Consider the following 17,099-nt stretch of genomic DNA (forward strand, 5'->3'; position numbering starts at 1 on the left):
TCCACTCTGGTTTGCCGGCGTTATCAAAGGTTCACATTCAGATTTCTCTTCTCTCCTTTCAAGTTACAGTAAAACAAAGATTTTTTCCTGACAAACCAATAAAGAGAGAGCAAAGTAAAATAAGTAGGGGAGGGAGGAAGTAAACAGTCTGCTCTCATCCTGTCTCTATGGATACACAGGGCTTCACCAACAAACTAGTTAATGTGTAACACCGAGCTTGCTGTAAAGGGCCACAAAGTAATTTTGATAGACAGACATGCTTAGACTGATTTCTTATTTGTAAAAAAAAAAAAAAAGACAAAACACAAAAAATACAATAATCAATATATGTTGCTTATATATGCTGTTCATTAAAACTTGAAAAATAAATATTTGGTTAATTGGTCATGATACAAGAAAATGACTCATCTACCAACCATGAAAAGGATGAACTTTCAAGAAAGTCAAACTTTTTGAGAAAGAATAATATGTCCCAATTTCAATTGTATGATCAGCTATATGAGTTTATGAAAATCTTATAAAAAAAAAACATCCATTAATCACCATCACTTGCCAGAGGAGGCGCCAAACATCCAGGTGCTTGAAGTAGTTCAAGTTGTGAAAGAACACAATTTACATCACCCTAAAATGCACAACCTGTAAAAAATAAATAATCCAACATGGACTTATCCATTCTAAATATGTCCTGAAATAATTTAAATAGTGAAGCAATGAATTTAAAATAGGAAAACAGAGGAAATTTAAACACTTGGCAGATGAAAAGACACTAAATGTGGATTTAAGTTCTGATAAAAAACATTTTAAGGAAATGATCAGTGATAGCTGAACCCCCCCTCTAAGTGGGTTTCTGTTACTTCACGACCCCATTCAGACAAAAAGAAAAAGAAAAACTACTATAAAATTAAATCTAGTGCTACATCTGCACTTTGAGTAATTTAGTTCAGGGTAAGGCAAACTATATGATTTTAAACTGATGAAATTTTGGTTTGATCCACCTTTCTTCTTCCATTGTTACTGCAGCTAAATTAAACTGCAATGTTCGCAAATAGCAGAAATTACAGATAGCTGTGAGACCTTCCTTGCTTAGTTTTGGACATTAGTTTTCTTAAAGTTGCACGGCAGAGCAGAAAATCCAAATAAAACCAAAGCTAAAGATCAGTAATGATAAAAGATGGCAATTTTACGTTTAGAGAAAAGCTGCATACTGGATTAAAATGTCAAGAGCATTTAAGTGATATCAGACAAATAGATTCTGTCCACTAAAATATTAAAAGTCAGTAAAAAATTGCATAGTGCGTAACTTATAGCTAACATGGTGTTAAAATATATTTCTCCACACATTATCACTGCTGGGGCTTTCTCCAGTAACACTGGACTGTAAGTCTGTTCAGCTGTTTAACAAGTGCAGTCAATTATTCCGTCGTCTGACTGCATGTATTGAAACAGTCTCTATACTGCATAAATACTTACCTTTTGTAGCTCTGACTGCCATTCAGTTTCTGCACAGCATTCTGCAGCTGCCTCACACAGCAAACGGGACAGAATGACGCTCTGGAAACAAGAAACAAGGTGCTCTCTGCTCGCCATTGTGCAACCTAATGTTCGGACCTAGAGGTTAAGAAGCGGCGACGGTGTTTGCGGCGGCGAGACTGCCCACTCTGCGGCACCAAGATCCATGCAACAATAGGCTTTTCATACTGACCTCTGGCTGGAAAATAGGCTTAATGTCCGCAGAGCAGCAGAGCGACTGACTGTGTTTACCTTTCACATCCACGCACACATGCAGAAATAGACTCCTACACTGCGGTGTTTAAAGTCACAAAGGCCGTCAAAGTTTGATCTGCAGTGTGACCACTCGAGCTGACACTCGACCTGCGAGCCATTCATGAGCGTAAGTATGAGGCCCATAACGCGGCCTTGAAGAAGTTGTGACTTTGCTGCGGGGGCCTCAGGGGTAATCTGGTTTGATGGACAGACAGACGCGCAGTCAGACAGGTGACCAGCGATAACGTGTCAGGCTGATGCCATGGTGGGGGAGCGACGGTGGCCCGAGTGTCAACTTTGACCTCCTCATTTAATGATTGCTTGTAATGTCTCTGTTGGGCTCAGCATAGATGCAGAAGCAGAAAAAAAGCTGAAATGTAAAGCATGTTCCATACACACAGCACTTCAACATTTCCATTGTGAGTTAACAGTCAGCCAGGCACTGCCCACTACAGTGCACCTGGGAAATCAGCGCATGGGAAACTCAGAGTGCAGTAGCATCCAGGACTTCACTGAAAAAGCTCCTGACAAGCAGATGGCTGCCGCTGAGGAAGCTGCCTGATTTACTAATAGATTAGCTGGTACACCCTTAAGTAGGGGTGTAATGGAAAATTTTCTGTACAGTCCTTTCAGTCGGCATTCANTTTATCAGCAAATTATGAGTAAATTCAGATCAGATTTATGGAAATAAAAGCCTGATTCAGTTCATCTTTATGGGAAAATCATCTTGCTTTACTTTGACTGCTCTTTGTTGTTCAGATTTTACTCCTATTAGTGTCACTTAATACTCCCAGTTTCTCTCTCTCTTTTTCTCTGTCACACACACACACACAGACACACACACACACGCGAACACACACACACACACACACACACACCAGCTACCAGTATTAATTATGCATGATGAACCATCTCACCAGAAGCTGTCAAACAAAAACAACAACACGCCTTGCTTCAAACCGATTGGCCGACAGGTTTACCTGAGAGGAAATGGAGAGAGGTGAGGAGAGGTCAGTGGGGGAGGGGGGGACCACAAGCAGCAGGGAAAACCTGTGATTTAGTGAAACCGATCCGACAGTCGGACATCTGTCGTTTTCCTCCCTCCAGAGTCCAGTACCACCATCTGTCTGCATGTTTGTTGTTTTTTTTAAACTCTGGTCCCTTCGCCACTCAAATGGAACGACAGCCAATCGCATTGAAGCTCAGAAACGATAAGAGCTCCTGATTGGTTTTCACCTTGACGTTTGAACAAATTGAATTTAACAACAGATTTACTGCGGGCGGAAATCAATCCGAACGACCTGAGGATATAGACGTAAAGTAGACAGAGTGTATTTAACACAGATGTTCAAACTGGTGATGCAGAATGGAGAGAAAGCAAGCGTGCTTTCTGACAATAAAGATAAATGAAGTCACGTCAATATTCATTGGGAAATATATTGCACTGATGTTTGTTGGTGATTTGTAAACAACATTCACCCTTTCGGATACATTTTTATGGGATCTTTTCTATTAAAACACACATCAAACTGTGTGCAGGAGCTGGAGAAAAAAAAAACAATCCACCTATAAAGTCTGACCTGGTCTGAGTTAGAAACAAAGGGGCCGTACCTAGAACAACGTGGAGAGCTGCTGTGACTGGATCTCTGACTCCATGGACTGAACAGGAAACCACATCTGTAGAACCTGTTGAGGCAAAAATGAAAACTCGTGAAGCTTCCCGCAGGCCCGGCTGCGTTTCTGCTGCATGAAAAGGTCTTACCGGCAGGAATGATCCCCAGTGGCAGAGCTGCTCTCACTGGGTTTTCTGGAGAATCTGCATCTAGCTGAGCTCGGAGAACCAAAGCGTGGCACAGCTCCGCCACCGATCCGTCCCCACCGACACACACCACGCTGGAGGACAGGTGAAGACACGTCTCCATCAGGACAGATGGATGCAAGAAACAACTCTACGCTCTTATTGTGAAGGTGAAGGCATTTTGTAAACCTTTAAAACTTCCTTAAACTCCAATAAAAATCTTGAAAAGTTGCGACTCTCTAATAGAAAAGGTTTTAAATATAGTTTTATTAATTCAGTTAATAGTTCAGTCAACTTTTTTAATTCTTGTATTTTGTACAAGAATGAATGATTCAATATTGTGATCAAGGTCCCTTGGTTTATATTTGTCTTCTACAAATATAAGATGACAAATTTAATATAAAAGCTGAGTGAAGCTGGAGAAGAGTTAACTTTAGCAGTGTGGTGTTAGCACTATGCAGTGAGACGCTCCATCTTCATGACTGTGTTTGCAGTAAATAGGAGATAAACTGGCTCCGCCTCCTTCCCCCTCTTCCTGGGGATGGGATTACCTGAAACTCTGGTCGCCACGGTGACAGTCAGCCTAATTGGCAAATGTAGGTTTCAACCAAATCCTCACCAGTGCAGCCTCACACACACACACACACACACGCACAAACGCGGCAGCTAGCTTAGCAACGCTGAGCTAATCTTCTCTAAGCACATTAAGCTTTATGAGTGCTGAGCACAAAAGCTGCTTACACACACACCCAGACACACACACACACACTCTTATACACCCAACCACAGGTAGAGCGACAAGAGCTTCATAAAAGTTTTATATTCTTCAAGAACACAAGGTTTTGAAACAGTGTGAAGCAGTTCTTAAAGCTCACTCTGGGGCAGGTCAATGTGATTTATGTAACCTGTGTGTGTGTGTGTGTGTGTGTGTGTGCGTGCGTGCGTGCGTGCGTGCGTGCGTGTGCGTATGCGTGTGTGAGAGAGAAATCAGTCTGGGTCAGTGTGTTTTAGTGTCAGCCTCCCACAGTAAACCTCTGTTTGATTACACGTCTCACTTCAGTGCGTCACAAACTCATACATGTCCAACAGCTCCATCAAAGCTGCATCTTCGACTGATTTGACACGTCAGATAGTTTTTACAAGGAGAAAAAAACTACATCAAACTTTATCGTGTGAATTGTAAAGTCACCTGTAATCACTTGGTCAATTCCACACGGAATAACTCCTGGGTTATTATGTCTTAAAATAACCCAGGAGTTTTAAATAAACACGTTTTGGAGTGGCCCGGTCAGAGTGCCCCCCATATGAACTGGGAAACGGCAAGAAAGACTTTCAACCTCAACGATCGTCACCAGAGAAACACGCAAAAAGCTGCTCAGCAGTTATAAGAAGGGATGTCGAAAGATTTCTAATTAATGAGAAGGATAATTAATACGATGCAATTTTTAGTGAAATGGGGACAAAAACAATTATTTTTTTTATCTTTTAGTTGACACACTTTTTACACTGTGTTATGGCTTATTTTTTAAATGTATGGGTCAGTTCCTATAAAAAAATAAACATCTTTATTAAATAAGAATAATTGCCAGGAGTTTGAAAAATGTTGGGCTTAATTGTAGCTAGTACAGAACTAAATGTGCACAACATTCAAACTTTAACAAGGAGATTACAAAACCCCTTGTTTTGTAATCAGTTTCAACTCACCTACATTGGAGGTGAGTTGTGAGTTTTTAAATCACTCTTTCTCAGTTTTAATGTTAGACATAATCCACTGTAACCTAATTTTGAGGATGGAAATGAAATCTACTGTCAAAATGAACGAGGGTCGATCCATATTTGACCCAGAGCTGGGTTAAATGACGTTCTTTTCATCTAAATGGTACCAATAAATATATATGGCATAAAAAAATGGTTTAGCTACCAAAATGTTTTGCATAGTCCTTCACACAAAACTATGGATGAACAAACAAGATTTCGAATGAAAAAGAAAACTTCAATTCCAAAACATGTATTTTATTTCATAAAAATCAAGAGATATGAGAAATAAAAGAGAAACAACTGACCCATCGTATTCATCCAGTTTGCATTCCTTCATCACTGAGAGAGCATGACCCTTCCTATCAGTTACTGCAGAGACGGACAGAAAGAAAGACACGTAGGGACAGACAGAGGGAGAAAAAGGAGAGGTGAGCAGATGGAGAGTCACTGAGATGGACAAAGATAAAGTGTTCATGCATGTGTGTGGTCAGATGTACATGGTTGTGTGTGCTTGATAGCTGCCAAAAGAAAAAGTGGGACAACGGATATCGTGCCATCTGCTGAGAGAAGGGAAAGAGAGAGTTGAGGAGTAGCTGTGAGAAAAGAGGAGAGGGAGATGCAAGCAGGAGAAGGGGAATCGTAGAGAAGATGATAGAGGAAAAGAAAATGAGAATAGGGAAAAAAAAATAGGGAAAGGAGATGAGAGGAAGTTGTGTCCCTCTGTCTTAACAGATGGACTTAGCTCCGCCTCCAGGATCAGGTTACCTAGCGACCAGAAACTGCCATTAGCTCTGACCTTTGGACCTGGACACTTAAGCGCACACACAGAGATTTCATATCATATTTTTGTTGTTGTTGTTATTTTTTTATGCCAATACAGAACAAATTTCTGTAGCAATTGAACTGATTCTTATCACAATAAAATAAACTGCTAAACTTGAATGGCCGTAAGCGTAGCAGAAAGAGATAAGCAGCGGGACGAGCCAACCTGTGATGTCAGTGCGGACGTCGGCCATCTTAAAAAGAGGAGCCACATGGTCTCTGTAGATGTGAACGGCCTCCTTCTTGTGGCTGCTCGGGTTGATAAACACCTTCACATACCTGGGCCGGGTGCTGAACCCTGCACACACACATGGATACACCCGCAGTGAGCCCCTCCATCACTGCCACCCGCGACGCGTTTGAGCAAACCCTGCAGGATCTGGTTTACAGCAAGCAAAACCGATACTGCAGAGTTAACAGCGTCCGCTCACATTTACGTACATTTATGTAAGTTGCAATCAGGGTCAATAGCTTCAAATTGTCAAGGACCAAAGATGTTTTCTTTATGCAGATTGTGTTAAAAGCAGGTTAAAAAGTTGCTCTATTAGTTTACAAAAAAAAAACCCACAGAAAAGAAACAGGTGAGGGATGTCATCAATTTATACTCAATTGTTGAAACGTGCTTCATATTTTTCAAAATCATTTCTCTAATCAAAAGCTATATGGTTATTTTAACATGACTCAATGCTTATTATCTCCGAATGAATCAGTTGAAGGAGTTTATCATTCCCATCTCTTTAGTAATATAGAACATTAACTAGAGATTAAAAAACGTTGTTCCAATTTGCTGGGCTTGACGGGTGTGCTTAAATAGATTTAGTCTCCACGTATTCAGTGCAATCTGCTTTGTGAATCGAGCGCAGATATAAAGCAAAACATTGGTAAAAAGGGAGCACACTGCATGGCTATTGGTTATAAATAATGAATTTAGTCCTAACAACCCAGAAAGAACCAGAGTCGACTCCTCAATGACGAGTTAATCACGTAGAAACTCTTACAGCTTAGACTACAGCTCCCATTTCTGGAATATGAACAAGTCTGAAGACTGTGTGTGCATGTATGTGTGTGTGGTTTTACAGGATTGTCTCCAAAATACACACATTCGCCGAGGCTCCCCCCACACTGCTCATCATTAGGCAGATTTAGAGACCGCATTATGAATCCCCATAGACTAACTTAGATCAATACACACACACCAGCTCCATTATCCAGCTCATGACTATAATCTGCTCCCACCAGGCCGTGACCTCGCCCTGTTAATGACCCCACTTGCACACACAAAGTGCACCTCCTACCATCACTCCATGGTTCTGTCCAGGTTCTCCGGAGATCTTATGAGGAGCCACCTGACACCTTCATCACATCGGACCCCCAGCAGTGCAAGAAGCCACACCCGCTGTCTTTAAGCATCCTGTCCAATATTTATTACATTTTTGTTATTGTATCTCTATTTATACGGGTCAGCCACCATATTATTTGGAGGTAAAGTAAGTATTAGATGTGTCATGGGTTTTTCTTTTAATGGGGACGAGATAAAATTCACACCAGATGTCAGCAACAAGCCAAAATTATCCACACGGCCAAAGAATATCGAAGCAAATTCGTCTGCAAATGAAGCTACTGGTACAAAATATATATAATATATTTGCAGAAATTGATGAAATTGTGGAAAAGCCTTTTCTGGTAATGACAACTTCCAGCCATCTCTTGCAGGAGACAAGTCACATGAATTACTCAGAAGTGATTATGACCCATTTATTAAAAACAAATTGTCTTTGAAACTCGAAGGTCTTGTGGGTCCTCTGTATGCACTCTGATTGTTGCTTATTTCCACAGCTTTCCAGCTGGAGAATAGTCAGGTCATTAATGACCTGACTATGGCTGGGAAATTTCAACTTGTTTTATCTTCCAATTGTTATCAAGAATGTCTTGGTGAGTTCATCCATTCATTCTTTCTTCAGTTAACTAACGTATGCCATTCTTTGGTGTTATGTTTTTGGGGTGATATACAGAGTTCCTCGAAACAAGGTGTATGAAATTAATTCAAAAGAGTTCAACGTCGGGGTTTTCTGATTTGACAGCATTTCACTGAATCGTCCAGATGTTCTGCAGCCAGCTTTAAACAATGCTTTTTCTTCAACAGTGGAGTCTTATGCAGCTTGTTTTCAAAAAGACCATTTTTGAGTGAATTACCTATTTTCATAGAAAAAAAGAAAAACAAATGTTTAAAGGTATTCCTGAAAATCTTCATGACATTCAAATTTTTGACCCATAATTTAATTTTGCAGACAAATTCTTCTTGATTAATTTCTATGTGTAGATTAATTGGATTGTTGCTGAAATCTGGTGTCAATTCATGATCTTATTGGAAATATTTAAACTGAGGAAAAGACTGACAGGTTTCAGTGTGTATTTCACCCTGCAATTTATTTTTGTTGAGATTTTTTTTTCATTATGGTTTATGAGTAAAAGGAATTGATGAAGGATAGCTGTTAAGTCTCCATTATTCAGGAGTTATTTTGAATAACAGAGATATTCAAAATATCTCTGTGAGGTCGTCATTCCATACAAGACAATGTCACCCGACTTTCTACATAAAGAGAAACTGCATTAGTAAATCTCGGATAAAGGCTCGTAACTGATGCCGAATCTGTACCATCCACTGCTGCTGCTGCTGCCGTTGTTCCGCTAGCCAACGGAACGACGAAAACAGTAATACTGGATGAGCTAATGAGCTATTTTTATTAAAACAAAATCAGGAACTACAAAACCTCTCCTCTGCACAAATCATAATTTAGGTTTCCATCTTTACTTAGAGTCCCATCCTCAGGGGGCTGTAAAGAACTGTAATTCTCTCTCCTTGCTTTCATGCGAGCTGCCACCAACTCAGTCACAGAGAGTATCAGGAGTGGATTCTGTTCAGTTCTGATGCGTTTCTCAGAAGACGTCTCTCGGTCTCGGTCAGTAGCATGTTGCTTTGGTTTTCCAAACCGTTGCCATGGTAAACAATCTCTGTGTTGTCATGGATCAGTGTTGAATTTCCAACACAGGACTTGAAGCTCAACTGCTGAACGGTGTTGACAAAAACAGAGGCTCCACCTGAGGTCACAAATAAAGGCATGAACTCAAAACACACCTTGGTTAAGCTTTACTAGGATTAAATTAATAAACCTTAACTTTATTACTTACAGAGTTTCAGTAACATTTTGGTGCTTTATGAGCACTAAAATGTTTAGTATACAATGAATATTTTGATGTTCGGTATATAGTTCAGTATGTATTTAGCCTGTTACAATTCATAACTTTTGAACGTTTCAACTTTTTCATTAAAGCCAAGAACTTAAACTTCATTTTCTGTCATTCATGTGATTGACTATAAAGCCTGAAACAGAACCGTGACGTAGGAAGGAAAAAAATAGATGGGCTTCTGGTTTTTATACCAAAAAAAATGTTCAAAACTGTGTTATGCATTTGCATTCAGCCACACTAAGTTAAAACCTGAGGATTTTGGTTTGGACTTTTAGCATACGACTATACTTTGATCTAAACCCCTCAGCTGAAGCTCTGCTGTGCTTAGGGTCACTGGTCTGCAGACGGGCAGCCTCTGCCCCAATCTGAAGTCTTTAGCTACCTCAAAATATATATATATATATATATATATATATATATATATATATAGATATATTTTTTTTTTACCAGGTTTGAAATATATTTAGAGCCTTAGATGCTCCCATCAACTCTGACGAGCTTTATTTTTTTCTCCTGAAAAAAGAAAACGTTTTCTGGCATGGTAGGAAATGTATTTCCAGTGCTAGCTTTCTGCAACATAGAGTTTTACTAGATGGACTGCATTTTATTCAGTAGTGCAGATTAAAGTAGGTAGAATTCAAATGCACATCACGCATTTCAGGTTTTTTTTATTGTAAAGAGAGCCAATGGCTTTCCCTTTCACGGTCGTGTGTCACTTTGTGTTGGCCGTTTACATAAAATTGTAACTACAAATGCATTTGAATGTGTGGTTGTGTTTTAAAACGTCATGAATATAATCACAACCTCAAAGCTACAATTTTTGAAATGTCCAAAATTACTTTGATTATTGCATCATCAATCTTTGGAAATGTTATCATACTTATCATCATACATTTTGATGCGTCGACCAACACAATGTAAACGTCCTACATGGCTGGATGGAAACAGTTTCACAAGTATTTGCTTGAGCTGTAATCGAAACATTGTGAATGAAGAAATTAATCCTAATTCTGGTATCCTGACGTGAACGTTCAGGGATGATCGGGAGAAATAGCAGGTTCACAACTGATCACAGAGGTTTTAGGTTTCAGTCCCCACCTCCTCCTGTCCATATGCTAAACACTCCATAAGCAAATGCGTCTTCTACTTAGTGTACGTGTGTGTCAGTGGGTCACACTCTGGATAAAAATACATTTAGACATCTCTTTAATATTTTCCACTCTGGTTTGCCGGCGTTATCAAAGGTTCACATTCAGATTTCTCTTCTCTCCTTTCAAGTTACAGTAAAACAAAGATTTTTTCCTGACAAACCAATAAAGAGAGAGCAAAGTAAAATAAGTAGGGGAGGGAGGAAGTAAACAGTCTGCTCTCATCCTGTCTCTATGGATACACAGGGCTTCACCAACAAACTAGTTAATGTGTAACACCGAGCTTGCTGTAAAGGGCCACAAAGTAATTTTGATAGACAGACATGCTTAGACTGATTTCTTATTTGTAAAAAAAAAAAAAAAGACAAAACACAAAAAATACAATAATCAATATATGTTGCTTATATATGCTGTTCATTAAAACTTGAAAAATAAATATTTGGTTAATTGGTCATGATACAAGAAAATGATATATTTTTAGACTCATCTACCAACCATGAAAAGGATGAACTTTCAAGAAAGTCAAACTTTTTGAGAAAGAATAATATGTCCCAATTTCAATTGTATGATCAGCTATATGAGTTTATGAAAATCTTATAAAAAAAAAACATCCATTAATCACCATCACTTGCCAGAGGAGGCGCCAAACATCCAGGTGCTTGAAGTAGTTCAAGTTGCGAAAGAACACAATTTACAACATCACCCTAAAATGCACAACCTGTAAAAAATAAATAATCCAACATGGACTTATCCATTCTAAATATGTCCTGAAATAATTTAAATAGTGAAGCAATGAATTTAAAATAGGAAAACAGAGGAAATTTAAACACTTGGCAGATGAAAAGACACTAAATGTGGATTTAAGTTCTGATAAAAACATTTTAAGAAAATGATCAGTGATAGATTATACTAAGCTGAACCCCCCCTCTAAGTGGGTTTCTGTTACTTCACGACCCCATTCAGACAAAAAGAAAAAGAAAAACTACTATAAAATTATATCTAGTGCTACATCTGCACTTTGAGTAATTTAGTTCAGGGTAAGGCAAACTATATGATTTTAAACTGATGAGATTTTGGTTTGATCCACCTTTCTTCTTCCATTGTTACTGCAGCTAAATTAAACTGCAATGTTCGCAAATAGCAGAAATTACAGATAGCTGTGAGACCTTCCTTGCTTAGTTTTGGACATTAGTTTTCTTAAAGTTGCACGGCGGAGCAGAAAATCCAAATAAAACCAAAGCTAAAGATCAGTAATGATAAAAGATGGCAATTTTACGTTTAGAGAAAAGCTGCATACTGGATTAAAATGTCAAGAGCATTTAAGTGATATCAGACAAATAGATTCTGTCCACTAAAATATTAAAAGTCAGTAAAAAATTGCATAGTGCGTAACTTATAGCTAACATGGTGTTAAAATATATTTCTCCACACATTATCACTGCTGGGGCTTTCTCCAGTAACACTGGACTGTAAGTCTGTTCAGCTGTTTAACAAGTGCAGTCAATTATTCCGTCGTCTGACTGCATGTATTGAAACAGTCTCTATACTGCATAAATACTTACCTTTTGTAGCTCTGACTGCCATTCAGTTTCTGCACAGCATTCTGCAGCTGCCTCACACAGCAAACGGGACAGAATGACGCTCTGGAAACAAGAAACAAGGTGCTCTCTGCTCGCCATTGTGCAACCTAATGTTCGGACCTAGAGGTTAAGAAGTGGCGACGGTGTTTGCGGCGGCGAGACTGCCCACTCTGCGGCACCAAGATCCATGCAACAATAGGCTTTTCATACTGACCTCTGGCTGGAAAATAGGCTTAATGTCCGCAGAGCAGCAGAGCGACTGACTGTGTTTACCTTTCACATCCACGCACACATGCAGAAATAGACTCCTACACTGCGGTGTTTAAAGTCACAAAGGCCGTCAAAGTTTGATCTGCAGTGTGACCACTCGAGCTGACACTCGACCTGCGAGCCATTCATGAGCGTAAGTATGAGGCCCATAACGCGGCCTTGAAGAAGTTGTGACTTTGCTGCGGGGGCCTCAGGGGTAATCTGGTTTGATGGACAGACAGACGCGCAGTCAGACAGGTGACCAGCGATAACGTGTCAGGCTGATGCCATGGTGGGGGAGCGACGGTGGCCCGAGTGTCAACTTTGACCTCCTCATTTAATGATTGCTTGTAATGTCTCTGTTGGGCTCAGCATAGATGCAGAAGCAGAAAAAAAGCTGAAATGTAAAGCATGTTCCATACACACAGCACTTCAACATTTCCATTGTGAGTTAACAGTCAGCCAGGCACTGCCCACTACAGTGCACCTGGGAAATCAGCGCATGGGAAACTCAGAGTGCAGTAGCATCCAGGACTTCACTGAAAAAGCTCCTGACAAGCAGATGGCTGCCGCTGAGGAAGCTGCCTGATTTACTAATAGATTAGCTGGTACACCCTTAAGTAGGGGTGTAATGGAAAATTTTCTGTACAGTCCTTTCAGTCGGCATTCATGCCAAAACTAATGCAGACTTGTAAATGAGAGCACATGCAGAAAGTTTTGGTGCGAATCTAAAGCGTAATTTCTACATTCCTCTGCGTAAGCAAAGCAGACAACTCCTAACGTCTGCTATTTAGGAACATTACATTAAAAGTGCACAACACCAAAGCTTTATGCCACAGCTTTTAACACCCATGAGGTACGGAGCTTGTTGATTACTCAACTGAAACAACATCAAGTTAAAAGTAAGGCGCAGAGAAAAGGTTAAAGTTCAAATCTATCTGCTTCTAGCGTTCAGCTAGAGTTTCTACCAGCTTTGCTCATCTAGATACAGAATTTCTTGATCTGCTGAAGAACAGCATCCCCACATCATGATGCTGCCAACACTATGTTTTACAGAGGAGAGATGTGCAGAGTGATCTTTCTGCATGTAGTTTTGTTTTGTCTCATCTGACCAAAGTAGTGTTGATTTCAGTGACCAAAGCTATGGTGTAAATATTTCGTCTATGGTCTGAAATTTAACAAAAAAGACAATTAAAATAGTAATTATGCCAAAAATTGTAATGATGTTCAACAAAGAATGAAAATGAGACTAAAATACTTAAAGGAAGATGAAACAAATCAGATCTAATTTTTTGTTCTGAGAAAAGGTTTGAACAAGTTAAAAGCCTAGCCAATGATTATTTACAAGATTGCTATTAATTACAAGTACCGTCTACTTTTTTTTAAACCTATCAATTCATCATGAAGGCACTGAGACATTGACACAAATTGAAAGGGAGAGGTGATATTCAGTGCCAGTCATTCAGCCGCCAAGGAAAAAGGTTTTACCTCATGTATTACAACCTTTCAAGTAGACCAGTTTAACTAATCTTTTCTGCAGACAACAGAAGACAACAAGCGCTGACAGCATGATCGTTACTACTGCTGAATGTGTATGTGTGTAATCTGTGTGTCTTTGTTCTTCTGGATTATCAGATTAGCTCTCCTGTCTGAAGTAACTCTGACTCACCTCACTGAAATGAACGTGAACAGTCTTGATGGAAACGATTGCAACAAAAAACACGGATAATGTGGCCAAAAACTGAAGTTGTGCTCAGTAGTTGGTTACCTACTGTATTTTATTACTGATGTTAGTGCAGATACAGGTGCAAACGGGGATGAAATGGTTAATCATAATTAATCAATTATTGAAATAATTGTCACCTAACTTAATAAGAGATTAATTGTTAACTTGGGTGTACGGATGCAAAAAAAAAAAAGATAATTTTCTGTAAGAACTACATAATAAAAGTAGTAATTGAAGCCAAAACTCTGCAAAAAATGTAAATTTTGCATTTATGATAAATATATTTAATATATTTAAGCTAAATATGTTCTACCTAGAACTCCTCCATTGACAGTTTTACCTTCACCTGGTTCAAATTCTGTAAAAAAAACAAAATCTCCTATTAACTAATGTTTACTATCCAATTAATAATTAATTAATCCAAACATTAGTCAATTTTCCTATAAATGATCAAACACTAAAGGGATGCTATGTTATTGCATTTAAGGCAATACAATTTTTATTTTCCTATTTAAGAAAGGAACTGCATCATTGGTTTTCTGCATCTTTTAAAGTTTAAATAAAGTCTAAAAAAGCGTAAACAAAGTCTCTTTACTGATACATCACTGTCTAATGTGATTGTCTTATTGCGAGCTGCATCACTCAGCAGTATTTGCATAATCACCTTACAATCACAGATGAACTGAGTCACGTTTCCATTGCTTCAATCTTATGTAACAGAAACAAGCCGACTCTTAGCCTGGACTGTCAGCAAGTCCATCAGAGTGACGCCACGCTTCGATGCACACAGTTTGGTTTCATTTGTGAAAATGACCAAAACATTTACCTGTGAGCAGTTCTTTCAGAGTGTTATACCAGGAGTGTGTGTGTTCTGCGGAGGCGTTGTGGAGGTGCAGCGTGTCCTCCTCCAGCCTCTGTCCTCTCCTCCTGCTGTGGAAGAGAGCGAGGCCGAGCACGGCTCCGCCCGACTGCTGGCCCGCCATTCGCCTCCTCTTCACCTTCACGGCGAAAACGTCCTGCAGCAGCACCTCACCTGCCTGCGGCACGCTTCCTTCCCCTGCAGCGAGAGATGTGGGCAGTGTGCAACACGTGAGCTCAAAACGCTAAGACAAAATCTACAACATCTCCATCAGATCCGGAAAAAACTAATATCGCCTCTGACATTAATGGAACATTTAATACCCATTTCTTTAAATGGTCTAGTAGTTTATTCTGCACCATAAAGTAAAAAACTATAAAAGACTAGTGACTACAAATAAATTGCAAGAGATTAATGGAAATATTTTCATTCTCTTTAGTTTAACCTTCAGCTGAAGGATGAAGGTTAAACAAGAACGGTCAAACTGCAGCTAATTATGTAATATCGTCTGCAGAATTATTCACTAATCTATTGATTGGCCTAATGCACAGTCACATCCTCCAATCATCCGGCTTAATCAGGATGGGAATCTGAAATCTGATTGGCCCACGTCAGATAAACCGTCTAATTCTCTCAGGATGCTGTCAGCACAGCTAATGTCGCACACTGCGTTACATAACACTCACATTTTATTCATAACACACACAGAATACATACTTTTTAATTGGTTAGATTTCTTTAAGCTGGTATAGTCGATGATGGATTGTGGATGGATTGTACAAGAATAAAACTGAAAAAAAAAGTTTTAGGATTCTTTTAAATAACATTTCAGAATAAAAAAGGTTTAAACCACTCGGTGTTGTTTTGATATTCGGACAAGCCCAGCGTACGAAATGAATTTGAATGCACCATAAAAGCACAACGGTTTGGACTTGGCAGGACAGCACCAGCGTGTTGTCTCATCTGTCTGCACACCAGTCGACCAGTCTAAGCATCTCAATTGACTGGCTAATGCTGTGGGCAGCTGGATTTGGACTTCAGCAGAGTTTCCTTCAGTACCATTGAAGTTTACATTTATCCTGATGATGTTACAGGTGAGTAATTCAGTTAAATTCGGCCAACTTTTTTTCTCTCTCCTGTGGCTGCGTGAACAACCTTGATGAGAGTCCTCTCTGTTCTGTTTCGGTGTCACTTTTTGAAGCTGCGCTACAAAATATTCTGCATGTTTACCATTACATCCCTGGGAAATATCCATTAAAAGTATTGGGGCGAGATCATTCAGTGTGTTAAAAAAATTAATTTTTCTTTTTTATGAATTCAACATGAAAATATTTGTATTAGGCTACATGTGATGACACCTTTCACAGCAGATGGGCAAAAAATTCCAACTTCTCGTGACAAATAATAATCCACTTTAATTATCTAAAATATCTACACCTGTTGATTTATACCAACATGATCTGGTTTAGAATTAAAGCCCAGATTGAAGAGTGACCTACTTTATGTTCACTTGTCAAAACTATTCATACTGGAACACATACAATTTCTTTAAGAGTTTTAGAAGAGAGCAACTCTTAAGCTAAGGCCAATATTTATTTACTTTTCGCAGTCGATGCAAATAAAAAAAATAAATACTAGACTGCAGCTCTGCCAGTAATCATAACCGGATGATATTAACTTAAACACCAGTTCATTAGAAACAACAGAGCATAAAACAATGCAACAGCATAAAAAAGACTAAGATCTGAATGTGGACCGATTCATCGGGAAACAGTTCTAAATGGTTATTGGTGATTAACCTCCTCTGTGGGAACAACCCTCCTGCTGTTATCAAACACCAAATACCCCAAATCATCCACCGTTGTTCCCCCCGAGAACCAGGCCTCCATATGTTGAGGTCATGGTTCATGTGCTCAGATGATCTGTTATTGTTGTTGTTGTATTTTCTGCAAGCAAACACAACACTGCTCATAGGACTTAAAATAGAGGGGTAGAGATACCAAAAATTGCAACACGTAATATTACCTTTAGGTTTTATTCACTCTACTTTTTCTCTGGATTTCGCTGCAAACCTCATTCGATGAACCTGGACCAATTTGTCAAACTGTATTTGACGGAAACACCTGATGGCTGAAATCAAGAGGTG

General features: G+C 39.2%; 1 protein-coding gene across 1 annotated transcript in view; it reads right to left on the reverse strand.

The window, feature by feature from the left end:
* Window positions 1-17,099, reverse strand: part of cerkl (CERK like autophagy regulator) — a 39,343-nt gene that overhangs the window by 16,694 nt on the left and 5,550 nt on the right. The window contains exons 3-7 of the mRNA XM_016669025.1: window positions 14,921-15,151; window positions 6,309-6,440; window positions 5,626-5,689; window positions 3,527-3,657; window positions 3,376-3,450 (exon numbers count right to left, since the gene is read on the reverse strand). Of these exons, the coding sequence (XP_016524511.1) occupies window positions 3,376-3,450; window positions 3,527-3,657; window positions 5,626-5,689; window positions 6,309-6,440; window positions 14,921-15,151 (633 nt within the window). The remainder of the gene's footprint in view (window positions 1-3,375; window positions 3,451-3,526; window positions 3,658-5,625; window positions 5,690-6,308; window positions 6,441-14,920; window positions 15,152-17,099) is intronic.

The sequence above is a fragment of the Poecilia formosa genome, unplaced genomic scaffold, assembly GCF_000485575.1.
Source record: "Poecilia formosa unplaced genomic scaffold, Poecilia_formosa-5.1.2 Scaffold19, whole genome shotgun sequence".
NCBI lineage: Eukaryota > Metazoa > Chordata > Actinopteri > Cyprinodontiformes > Poeciliidae > Poecilia > Poecilia formosa.